The sequence below is a fragment of the Cyrtonyx montezumae genome, unplaced genomic scaffold (genome assembly GCF_038088225.1).
Source record: "Cyrtonyx montezumae isolate F1298 unplaced genomic scaffold, pur_monq_1.0 scaffold_17, whole genome shotgun sequence".
NCBI classification, from domain to species: domain Eukaryota; kingdom Metazoa; phylum Chordata; class Aves; order Galliformes; family Odontophoridae; genus Cyrtonyx; species Cyrtonyx montezumae.
Genome location: NW_027071903.1, coordinates 28,584,638 through 28,596,919, shown reverse-complemented (window position 1 = coordinate 28,596,919; position 12,282 = coordinate 28,584,638). Strand labels below are relative to the sequence as shown.

Below are 12,282 nucleotides of genomic sequence, written 5' to 3'. Positions count from 1 at the left end.
GCTGGAGGTGTCAGCTGAGCACGTTCTCAGTGTTGCTCAGCTGCTGCCAGGATAACTGCATGGGGGCACCACTTCACCCACCTTGCTGTCGAGTAAATGGACGGCATCTCTGGTCTCACCGCACCAGCTGGGGCTGTCTGCTTGGATTTCCCCACCTGCAAGGATGGAGCTGGTGGAAGATGGCCCTGGTTTCACGTCAGGGGTTATCAGGATGAGCCCCGTTCCTGACCGGGAGCAGTTAGCTGCTGACTCAGGCAAACCTCTGGCACTGATTAACCGCGGCTGCTGCCTGCGGGATGAGGGGTGGGCTGCGGGCAGGGCTGCGATTGGTTTGGGGCTGCGGATGGAGGGTGGGGTTTGGTGCTGCTGTGCTCCCCGTTACGACATCTGGAGGGGCTCTTCCTTCGAGGCAGGAACGCGGTGGCCCTGGAGGTCGGGGTTTTTCGGCATGTCTTTCATCCACGTGGACAAGGACTCAGATTTTCCTCTCCAAAATCTTCCCTACGGGGTTTTCTCCACAAGGGAGGAGGTGAGTAACAGCACGCGTTGTCCTCGGGCTGTTGGAAATGTGCAGAGCACGTGAACAGGAGGAATTCCCAGCGACGTGGGATCGGGAAAGCCCTTCCAGCTGACACAGGTTGCTGATCAGGCAGCAGAGCAGCAGCCCGTGTTGTCTTTTTGCTGCAGGTAGGGCTTCTGATGTCGGCCTCCTTAAAACTCTACTGAAGAACTGGAAAGCATTAATACTTCTGTGGAGCACTTTGGCTGCTGCATCTTCCTCTTTTTTTGCCTGGTTTGGACTTTTCTGTTAAATTTCTTTGATCCTTTGACGTTACAGTTTGCACTGATGCCTTTTTTGAACTCAGTTCCTCCCTTTCTTTGTGACTGGGTGCAGTCAGCCAAATTCAGTGTCTGTTTCCAATGTGCTGCTCACTGTAGCATCCAGTCCCTTTTGCACGATGTGAGCTGATAAAAAGGAAAGGTGAATTATCTCCTGCAATGCTACATTTGCCGTGCTGTGTTCTGGCCTTTAGCAGCCTGCTCCCCCCAGTTGGGTGGGATGGGGATGGGAGAATTAAAGCAGAGCAAAAAGTGCATGTGTCACTTCTGTTCTGCTGCTGCCCTGTTATGGTTTGTTGGGCACAGCGTTGCAGCAAAGGGTTAAATGTGCCCAAACCGAAGCTGTGCCCAAAGGCTCGAGCTTTGTCATCATGTAAGGAAATGTGGCTCAGCCTTTTCCAAGCTGAAAACTCCCAGTTCCTAGTGCTGAGCACAGTTAGGCAACTGCTGACCTCAAACCTGCAGCTGCCCAATGCCTCAGAACAGCTGTAATGAGCCCTGGAAAGAAGAGAGACCTGGGAAGGAGGGACTGGAGGACTGTGCACTGAAACTTCATGATTATCTCCTGGTTGCTGCTGTCTCCACTTATCGGTACACGTTTAAAAAAGAATTTAAACCCAAAGATTGTGTTTTCTGATTTCACACTTTCCACAGATAAAAATGAGATGGTTGGTTCAATCTTTTCCTTGATGCACACGTTATCTAACATGTCTGGATTATGCTTCCACCTTCAGACTATTCACTGAAGAAAACATTTTTGCCAAGATCTTATTAAAAGACGGGCAAGAATTGAATTTATGGAAATTATCTGGGGTGTATAATGTTTTAAAAATGGCACTGTGTCCCCATGATTTCAAGCCATGGTGGTTGATGCCATGTACCCCAGTTAGAAATTAACCTGAAGTGACCTTTAGAGTGCTCTGCAGGAATGTTTGCTGAATAAATATACTTATCGTGTTTGGAATCTTGCTTAGAAAGTAAAGATTAAAAAAAATAGATAAGTTGTTTGGAAACTCAAGGTAAAAAAATGGGTTTAATAGCATGGATTTTCATCGATATTTTCCCCATTTTTGTTAAGCTAGTTTTCCTAATGAGCATAACCAGTTTCTCTATTTGCTTAAAGGCACAAATAATTGAAATTTCTTTGGATGTGGCAGTGTTTCTGAAACCCTCATCCCACAGTGCTGGAGCTGCAGTGATGGTCTGTGCTGCTCTGAGCACCAGCACCACAGGCCCTTCAGGACCACAGCAAATGAATGGAGGCTTTGTCATCTGCCAGGCATCCCTCCTGTGGTGCTCTCCTATGCATGGAGGGAAGCTCTCCCCACAGTCAGGGTTTGCATCAGGGTTCCTGCGTTCACAAATTGCTCTGACTTTAGGCCCTGTCCTCATGGAATCAGCTCCCTGTGCTTGCTGCCTCCCCCCATGTGCTCTTTGGAGGATTTTTGGGTTCAAACATAAACTCTTCTTTTCTTCCCCTCACTCTCACTGCTTTGCAGCCTCGGCACAGGATTGGGGTAGCAATTGGAGACCAAATTTTGGATCTCAGTGTCATCAAGCATCTGTTTAATGGACCGGCTCTTTCCAAACACCAGCATGTCTTTGACCAGGTATTTCTCTCTGAGTCTATAGTTTGAATTTCTCTGTGCTCTTAGGTACATGCATGTGAGTTGTTAGCAATGAGCAACACCATGTAGACAGCAAACTGGAAATGCTGATCTCTATTCAGCACTGAAGCTCTCTGTTGGTCCAGTTTTGTCCTGGTGTAATTGCGAAGCAAAACACAGTGAAGTAATGCTACCCAAGTTTTGGATGGCATGGAGAAGTGAAACATCCAGAATGAGCAAAGCATTTCCAATTACTTTAAAGCGTTTTCCATCGACTTAGTGCAGAGCTAGCAGCTTTCCTCATGAAACTTTGGATTTGGATCTGAAGTAGGAACAGAAATGTTGTTTTTTGTGAAGCGAAACTCAGTCTCTTATCTATTGCCTGCCAGCCCACTCTCAATGCCTTCATGGGGCTCGGCCCCACAGCCTGGAGGGAAGCCCGGGCCCTGCTGCAGTCACTGCTGTCAGCCACCGAGCCAACGCTGCGGGACAACGCGGGCCTGCGGAAACGGTGAGGCAGCCCAGGCCTAAAGGAGCCGCCTGCCACCTTGAATGGGATCCCACTGCCATTTGGGCTTAGCGACAGCTTCACTGACAGCTTCTTGCTCCTTGCTGTGTCTCTGGTGAATCAAGTCACTGCCTACAAGTAGAACCTTAGAACCATTTGAGTTGGAAGGGACCCTTCAAGGCCGTTGGGCCCAACTGCACTGAACTGGGACACCTACAGCTGATCAGGAGCTCAGGGCTCCCAGGCCCATGGGAGCTCCCACCTGGAGCTCCACGCACACCAACCACAGCCTCCAGCCTGTGCCTCCCCCTATCCAGCAGCACCCCTGTTTTTATTTCAACTAGAAAGGCTTTGTGGCAAGGCTTTGTGAAATGAAATAAAGATGGAGCTTCCTTGAGAGAGACGCTCAGTCCCTTATGTACTTGTAAACCACTTCAGGGTGAAAGCCACAAGCAATTCTGAGAGCTGAAGTCTTTGTCTTTTATTTCAGAGCATTTGTACCTCAGGCGTCTGCTAGCATGCACCTGCCAGCACACATTGGTAAGCCTTGTGGGTTGCTGGCTGCTCAGCATTGCCCTTTGCTCTTGCCTAACGGAGCTGCTTTATTTCCAGATTGTTCAGACTTAGCGTAGCTGTGATGGGGAGTGGGCTTTGTAGGAGCCAGAAGTAGCTCGCTGTATGCAATGAATGGTAGCTGCTGTCTGCAGTGCAAGAATATAAGCCTGGGGAAGCTGAGTAGCAGCCAGAAAATCCCTGATTGTGATTTAATTCAGGGTTGTCCTGTGCTGTGAAATATTTGTCATCAGCTTTACAACACCAAGGGCCTTTATGACTGTGATCCTCGTACACTTTGCTCTCTAAACCCTTCCCCGTCTTTGCTGTCCTCCTTTGGATGCTGCGACGATTTTACATCCTTCTTACATTATGGCACCCAAAGCCAAGCACAGCGTTAAACGTTCGTTTGGCTGCAGCTGAGCTTCCAACGCAGCATCTCCCAGCAGAGGGCAGCAGCACCCCGCCCGCTCCGCTGGGGTCTCGTAGCAACAACTCCAGATGATGCTGGGTGCCTCTGCCTCCCTGAATCCCTCCCCACTGTTTGTCAGCTTTAGCTGCAGCACACGAGGGGCTTTCCCACCTTTGCTCCGTATCCTATGGGTTTTTGTCCATGCAGGAGATTACACCGACTTTTACTCGTCACGACAACACGCCACCAACGTCGGGATCATGTTCCGAGGGAAGGAGAATGCTCTGATGCCCAACTGGTGGGTTTGCGAGGGTGGCTGTATGGCATGCTCACCTGTAGGTATATAGATGCATTTTTAAAGGTCGAGGTAGTCCTTCAGCAAAACATTTAAGTTCACACTGGATGGGTGAGAAGCTGTGCTGCCAAGAGCTGGAGAAAAGAGCCCCAGACCCCATTTTCCCAACCTGTGCTGGTGCAGCTGCACCAACCACGATGAACCTCTAGTTCGAAGGCAGATTTACCTAAGAAACTGCGCTCTACCAGTTGTGTTCTGGGTTTAAGTTCCAAGGAATCAAGCAGAGCAGTGGCACTGGAGTGCTCTAGCACAGCTACGTGGCTGCAGAACTGTAGTTTTTACATGTCTGTATCTCAGAGCAAAGTTGGTGTAAATGTTTTTGCTTACCTGTGTAGAACTCTAACCTCACACCCTATGCAGCCACTGCCCCATGAAGCTGCTCTGGGGGATGTGCTCCCTTATCTAAGCCGTGCCCTGTGATGCTCTTTCCCAAGGCTGCACCTTCCTGTTGGGTACCACGGCCGGGCATCTTCTGTCGTAGTGTCTGGGACGCCCATCCGGAGACCTGTAGGGCAAATGAGACCTGATAATGGTGAGTCCATTGCAGGCTTTAAATGTGTCTCTTTACTCCTTTTTTAACTACCATTTTTCCTGGACATTGCAGCGTAGGGTCTGTGGTGCTTTGGCTGGGGTCAGGGTGGAAAGCAAGGGGAAGCCCAGAGCTAAAACCATCTTGTGTTTAGCAGGCAGCACTGGATGCCTTGTTTCTTCCACATGGTATTTTCATTGCTCTGCCTGCTTCTCTCCCATAAAATGCTCATTTTATACCTGCAGATAAACCTCCAGTGTTTGGTGCTTGCAAACGTCTGGATATCGAGTTAGAAATGGTAAGAAGGGCTTTTTTTTTCCCTTCCTCTTTAACAGAGAAACATTAAAAAGAGGGAAGAAAAAAGTAGGTTCAGCTTCTTTTAAAATGAGTATTACATGATTCACTCATCCATTTCCTCTGATAACTCCACAGAGCAGGCAATGAAAATTTCTGTGGTGGAAATCTTCCCTTCTGGATGATCTAAAACACTCTGCTGTCCTCACTGTTCTGTTACTGCAGCTTTCAAGCTGGAAACAACTTGTCTGGCCAGACCTGAACAACCTGGAAGTAGACATGTGGCATGTTCTCTGTGTCAGGCACCAGAGCCTGCTCTGTGGCCAGCAGTTCCCATTGAGCTGCACCCAGGATCCTTTGCTGGATGTGGGGGTTTTGGAGGCCCAGACAGACTTTGCAGGAGCAGGGGAAGAAGGAATTGCTGCAAGGGCAACCCAAGCAGCTCATCCTGGCTAGGAGAAAACCCATGCTGTGGGTTTTGTAATGAAATATCCTTGGATAGTGCATCTTCTTGTGGCTTAGTCTGGTCCCAAAGGAAGAAGCTTTCTAGGGTTCCTTGTTGTGATTTATATGACCTGTATTGTTTTATATGGGAGTAACAGAGGTGCTAGATCATGGTAGATGATCAGTGGGGACATTTCCCTACCATCTCCTCTCTCTGTAGTCTCCCACCAAGCTAAGCAATGACTTTAGTTCTCTTTTGTCTTAACAACCCATAGAAAGTATTGGTGGTCAGTGGACTGACTTATTTTGCATCTGATTTGCAAATGAATGGGCCAATTTTGCTCCTGTGTTTTGATATAGTCCTGGCCTTCTTAATGACTGTCTCTTGGAAACACAAGTCTTCTAGGAGTTTCAAAGCTGATGGTCTTAAGGATGGGTAGAAAGATGGAGTAGACATTGTTCATGTCTAATTAGTACAGGAAACAATGCAAAAATTGTGTCTTGGCCAACCTCTGGTGCTCTGACATGTAACTCTCTGTGTGGTAAAGATTTCTGCCTTCAGAAACTTAACCAACACTTTGATTTTCAACTGCAGGCATTCTTTGTAGGACCTGGCAACAAGTATGGGGAGCCAATCCCGATCAGCAAAGCCCATGAGCACATCTTTGGGATGGTCCTTATGAACGACTGGAGTGGTAACCAGCACTGTGGGCAGGGTCAGAGTGTCGTGGGGTGCCCTAGAGATGGATGAGTGATGTTTTGAAAACACATTTATGGGCTTTGAAATCACTGGGTATGGTTGAAAGGGATCAAAATGAAATACTACCTGTATTTCTTAGGCTCTTTCTAAACCCGTCTTTGATCAATCAGCAGAAGCAGTAACTACTGCCTAATGAAGATAGATTTACTTATGAAAGAGCTAATATCCATCTAGCAGGGATCGAGCAGTGCTAAGGATGGTGATCTCAACAGAGGATTGATTTCAGTGTCAGGATTAAGGAAAGAATTTGGCAATCACAAATCCCTCTGTGCAGAGATTTAAGCAGACAAAGGTGTGGTTATTGAGGTGAAACAAGCCCTCTATCTGGTGCAGACCCCTGGCAGGGTGTCATAGTGTAACTGAACTGAGGAGGAAAATATGGTTATCTGAGGATGACCCAGCTTGCTTTAATTATCCCTGACTACTTAATCTAGCCAGTCTGAGAACTTTGGTTTGTGAAAGGGATGGAATTAAAACAGGATTTTGGCACAATGGCTGTAAATTGGTAGTGATAGTGTTTCCAAGTTCACACAGCTAGGCCTGTAGCTGTGCAGAGATCTTCCACTAGTGTGAAGGCTGCACAGTTCCCAGTATGCTTAGTGGCATTACTTTCAACTTTCCCTTCCTAGCCCGTGACATCCAGAAATGGGAATATGTTCCTCTGGGGCCGTTCCTGAGCAAGAGCTTTGGCACAACCATCTCCCCTTGGGTCGTCACCATGGAAGCTCTCATGCCATTCCAGCTGCCAAACCCTGTTCAGGTCAGCAAGAGAAAAAGGCTTGAAACTTCAGACAGTTTGTAAGTGTGATCCTGCTTCAAAGACATGAAGAAAGCTTGAGCCTTTTGAATCCAAATGCTGGCAGATGAGGCACAACCATGTGGTGCCTGCCATCCTGCCTGTTGAGCAGGGCAGAAATATCATCTCCAAAGGTTTCTTGATAACGAACTGCTCACTGAGATGCTAGGTAGTGTTTGGTAGTACTCAGCATCCAGAAAGCAGGAGGAGAAGGGGATTCATACCAAAGCACTTTGTTCAAGCATCTGTGTTGTGCAGTATCATAATTAAAATGGAAAAAGATAAAGAAGTTCTCATGGAGAATTTACCGTCTTCTCTGTGCAGGCACAGAGCAGACGTGTGCTAGCACTGAATCAGTTTTGGATTAATATCCATGCCAAAGTGATAGAAAGGGCTTTTGGAGCCCAAGTGCAAAAGAGGGAATCTGAATCTGCGGGGTATCACATCTGCTCAGAAAGATCCTTAAAAGCATGCGTGTGAGAGCAAGAAAAGCAATAATCTGAACAGTAATAATGGTAAAGTAAATGGAGTGTGCAGCACAGCCTGCATAAACAAGAGCTCACTGGGATGGCACACAGAATTTTTCTTTTTAACTTGTGTGAACTGTCACATCTGTGTGATATCTGTGACACATATATGATTTTAGGATCCCAAGCCACTGCCCTACCTTCGAGATGAAGAACCCTACACTTTTGACATCAATCTCTTCGTTGCAATAAAAGGTATGGCAATGCTGAGTGAGTCATAAAGCTGAAATCACCAATTAAGGGCTGGAGAGCCCCCCGTGTACATGAGACAATTCGCTCTTGGCTCCTTTCTTGCAAAGCTCTTTGCACTCCCTATTGGCCATGCAGTGATGCATGCAGGAGGGAATGCAGCCCACCAGGGGCTTGCAGATGATCAGTTTGCGATGAGGAGGGGGCTGCCTGCATGGGTGGGCAAAAGCTGGGCAAGGAGGGAGCAGAAATCCATGACTGCCAGATGTAGCCCAGCACAGAGTCCAGCTGATGGCCTTTCTGAGCAGAAAGTCTGGTTGTTGCTCATATTGCTGCCCATATAGCAGAGCAAATGATCAGAATTGTGTAGCTTGATGTTATCCTGCTGCCATCCACACACTTGTTTTTTGACATTCTTAAGAGAATGGGAAATGTTATTGTTGTTCTGCTTCTGGGGATTGTAGTGATAAAAGGAGTCATTCATCTATAAAATGAAAAGACTCCAACACCATTCATCCAACACAAATGAGTAGTTTCCCTGTTTCTTGTTTTTTATTTTCTGCAGGAGAAGGAATGAGCACACCAACTACCATATGCAGATCTAATTTCAAGGTAAGACTTCGGCCTCTTTCATTTGCTTGAACTCTTGCTGATGCCATCAGTTCTTCTCTTTGGCAGCTTCAAACACCGACTTTTGCATTGGTTAAAGATCAGGTCGGGTTTGGGTAAGGTTCGTAGAACTTACGATGCAATACCTTCTGCATAGGCATGTGAGAAAGGTTTATCCTTCATCACTTTAGCCTCCTCCTCCTTCCCATAGCACATGTACTGGACCATGAAGCAGCAGCTGGCACATCACTCAATCAATGGATGCAACCTCCAGCCTGGAGACCTCCTGGCATCAGGAACCATCAGTGGGCCTGTGAGTGTTCCAACCTTTGATTTGAGGCACATCAGGCTAATGCTTTTGTAGCCCCAAATCCATACTGAGAGGTGTTACTAGAGAGACATGGGTTAGTGGGTATGGTGGTGATGGGTTGGGCTAGATCTTTTTAACCTTAATGATTCCATAGTTCTATGGTTAATTGCTGGGGAGGTTTCTTTGGTGTTTTTGTTGTTTTATTCTCTCCTGTGTTCCTTTCCCTATTAATAACTGTATTCCAGATGCAAGTTTCTGTGCACAAGCACCCACTTTTGCTCTGTGGAAGTCAGCTTGTTTTTTAAATTATTTTTGAGGATAGTATAAAAAGGGCACTGGTATAACTTGTTGTTTAAAAATGCTACATCTACAGACCTAACTTCACAAGCTATTGCTCTTGTACAGACAGTGGTTGCAATGTCTGAGTAAGGCACTGGCTCTTGCTGAAACATCAAATATAATCACTCCAAATGTTGTCTGTCAGACAGCTTCAGGGTAAGCAGTCTCCAAGCAGAGATACACATCCTTCCATTCTGAGCACTTGTGAAATGCTTTCTGCTTCCCCAGATCCACTGCACTGCAAACTGACATTGGTGGTTTACAAACCTTTGCCAGCTTTGCTCTTCTGAAGAACAGAACATAAATAAAACTGTGCAATGTGGTTGCATGAAAACATGGGTTTTCAGGAGTGACCTAGATTTGTTTCCATGCTTTCTGTAGCTGCCTCAAGCAGCTTTTTAAGGGTTTAGGACTGTTTAAACATGCTAGGTGAACTTACATCGGGCAAGGAATTGGAATGCAAAGGCAAGACAATAAGCCAATGTATTACCAATGAATCAAATCAACAGCAAAGCTACATTCTGTGCAAATCTACTTCCAGCAGCAAGTAGCTTAGCAGTAGGACTGCTACTAAAGAACCATTCATTTGTTGATAACTTTTGCTTCAGGAGCCTGAGAGCTTTGGCTCCATGCTGGAGCTTTCTTGGAACGGGACAAAAGAAATTCCTCTCGGCCATGGACAGTCTCGTAAATTCCTGCAGGATGGAGATGAAATCATTATAACAGGTAATGGCTGAGGAAATGCTCTTAGGCTGTACCTAGGGGGTGTTTTCAGGGCTTGGTGGCAGCCTACTGAGGAGCCTGGCTGTGCTGTGCATGCCTGCATGCAGCCCCAGCTGTTTCCATTCCTCTGAAAGGGCCGTGCTTGAGAACTCTCACGCTGGGCTGTGGTTTTAATTGCAGCCTTGAGAAATGAAGGGTTTTATGAATTAAAATCTAACATGGTGTTTTGTGAGCCTGCTCTCGCTCCTACTTCTTCTTTAATCTCAAGTCCAGTGCAAAACAAATCAATTTCTGCTTTCTTTTCATCTTGTCAACCTCTTGATGGCTTTGAGGTAGCAAACATTTGGCAAGAACAGCCGTGTGGAACAGTTCACTCAAAAGTCTGGCTGAATTATTAGAGAATATCTGGTGGGAATTTGTGCATTAGCAGCTGCCACTGTGAGACCCATCCAGCACCATGCATGGCTCTAAAGGGACGAGAAAACAATTACTGATGTGATTTAGACCAGAGAAAATGTGAGAGCCTAGAGTCTATGCAGTAAGTTGAAGGACACGAACTGTGATGCTGTCTATGTATTCCCAAGTCTTTGCCTGCTTAATTCAGCCCACGGGGTAGTAAGAATAGACAGGATTTGTCAACAGGAGTGTTAGCATGTGCCTGCATCTCCCCTGCTGCGGGTGTCTGTGAGAGGATGGGCTGTTCTGTTTCCCTTCTGCAGTGCAAAGCATTTCCTTCCCACCCCTTACTGTCTTCATTTAAACTTTTCATGGCCTCAAGCCATGATCCAGCTAGCAACACTAAGCCTTGCAGGAAGGTGCAATGAAAAGCAGTAATAGGTCTGTGGCATGTGCTAGCACGGTACAACTGGCTGGTCTAGTTAATGCAGTTAAAGCTAAAGGTCTGTTACTGAGCTGTATCTACTACAGAAGTGGTAGAAACTGGAGAAAAGCATTTCCAAAATGTTTATTTATCAGCCAGTTTTCAAGACTGCTGCTACTCTTAACCCACTTTACCCACAGTCTTAAATATAACAGCTTGTGAATCAGGAGATGTCTCAGGTCACAACCCCACGGTGAGGAGGGACATTGCTGAAGGAAGACCAGACCCAAGTTCTCCTTGTAGTGGTAAAAGTAAAAAGATGAACGGCCATAAGTTACACCAGGGGAAGTTCAGGTTGGTTATTAGGAAATATTTCTTCCCTGAAGGGGTGGTGATGCAGTGGTACAGCTGCCCAGGGAGGTGATGGAGTCACTGTCCCTGGAAGTGTTCAAGAAACATGGGGATGGGGCACTGAGGGATGTGGTCAGTGGGCATGGTGGGGGTGGGTTGTATGATCTCAGCTATTTTCTCCAGCCTTTGTGATTCTGTGACTTTTCTTGATGTCTGACAAGAGGGACCAAACCACAAAGCATCACCACGCTCATGAGTTGGGATCCAACTTTTAAAATGCTTTTGTTGTGCATCTAAAAAGTAATAGAAATATCCTCACCACAGGATGTCCTCATCACAACATCTTGACGTGCCTGGGCACGGGCACATGCATCTCAAATATCCACGAGGGTAATTCTACTCATTCATGGTAAAACCCCACTGTCCTCACAGTGCATCCTGTCTCCTGTTTTCTGCCCCCAGGTTACTGCCAAGGCAGTGGCTACCGCGTGGGGTTCGGACAGTGCTCAGGAAAAATCCTCCCAGCTGTGTCAGGTCTGTGATGACTGTGGAAAGGGGGCATCCAAGAGGAGGAGTAAGAGAAGATGAGGGAAAGGAGAAGGAAGACCTCTTCCCCACTTCTAATAGCTGTGCTACTGAACTCAGATTTATTATTTTTGTATGAGTGATTGGAATCTTGCTGTTTTTAATGATCAATAAATATCTTCAAGATGAACGTGGCTCTCTGGTGTGATAAGAAAAGGTTTTCTACCCTAGCTTAAAGTTCTCAGAATGATTTAAATAGAACGTGAGATCTTTATCTATTCTATATTAATATTTTTATCACAGCTATAAAAAGGTCTTCAAGTAAACTGAAATATTCACTGGGTTGGTGATACTGGCAGAGCTCAAATCCTGACTTCTTTTTTTCCCAGTGTTCATCTTCTGGAGGCAAAACCCTGAAAAGGTGGATGCTAAAACACGTGGACCATTTGGGGGAAGAGAGCTCCCTCTACCAACACATGACAGTGCGACTTGTGAATGTGATGGCCAATGCAACTGACAGTAAAACAACAAGGAAACAGAAAAAAAAAAAAACAAAAAAAAAATCAACCAAAGGAGCAGCCCTTTAAAAAGGGTGAAAACAGAAATTGTACTGTACCAAGGGAGGGTGGCAGCCCCAGTATGGTGACTGCCACTTTGTTCCCTGTCAGGGAACAACGGGGGTCCAGGTGCTGGTGGCTCCTTGCAGTGGGTGGTGAGCAAAGCACATGGCACTGTGTTCAAGGGGCATCTGCCAATTGTCCCACCACCTACAAGTCAATTTAATGCTGTGGT

General features: G+C 46.5%; 1 protein-coding gene across 3 annotated transcripts; it reads left to right on the top strand.

Annotated features, from left to right (window-relative positions):
• Nucleotides 1-423: 423 nt before the first annotated feature.
• Nucleotides 424-11,670, top strand: FAH (fumarylacetoacetate hydrolase). Of its 3 annotated transcripts, XM_065733969.1 has the most exons (15): nt 424-529; nt 2,340-2,450; nt 2,837-2,958; nt 3,446-3,495; nt 4,127-4,217; nt 4,709-4,806; nt 5,049-5,101; nt 6,137-6,236; nt 6,931-7,061; nt 7,744-7,819; nt 8,379-8,425; nt 8,634-8,735; nt 9,142-9,227; nt 9,680-9,797; nt 11,428-11,516. In XM_065733969.1, exons 1-14 carry the CDS (start codon nt 449-451, stop codon nt 9,792-9,794), a joined length of 1,263 nt encoding a protein of 420 aa, XP_065590041.1. In that variant the 5' UTR covers nt 424-448; the 3' UTR covers nt 9,795-9,797; nt 11,428-11,516. The 3 variants fall into 3 exon arrangements, 2 of the variants coding, with proteins under 2 accessions (XP_065590041.1, XP_065590042.1); XR_010622037.1 differs by lacking the exon at nt 11,428-11,516 and having other exon boundaries at nt 9,138-9,227; nt 9,680-9,768; XM_065733970.1 differs by lacking the exon at nt 9,142-9,227 and having other exon boundaries at nt 11,428-11,670.
• Nucleotides 11,671-12,282: the final 612 nt, after the last annotated feature.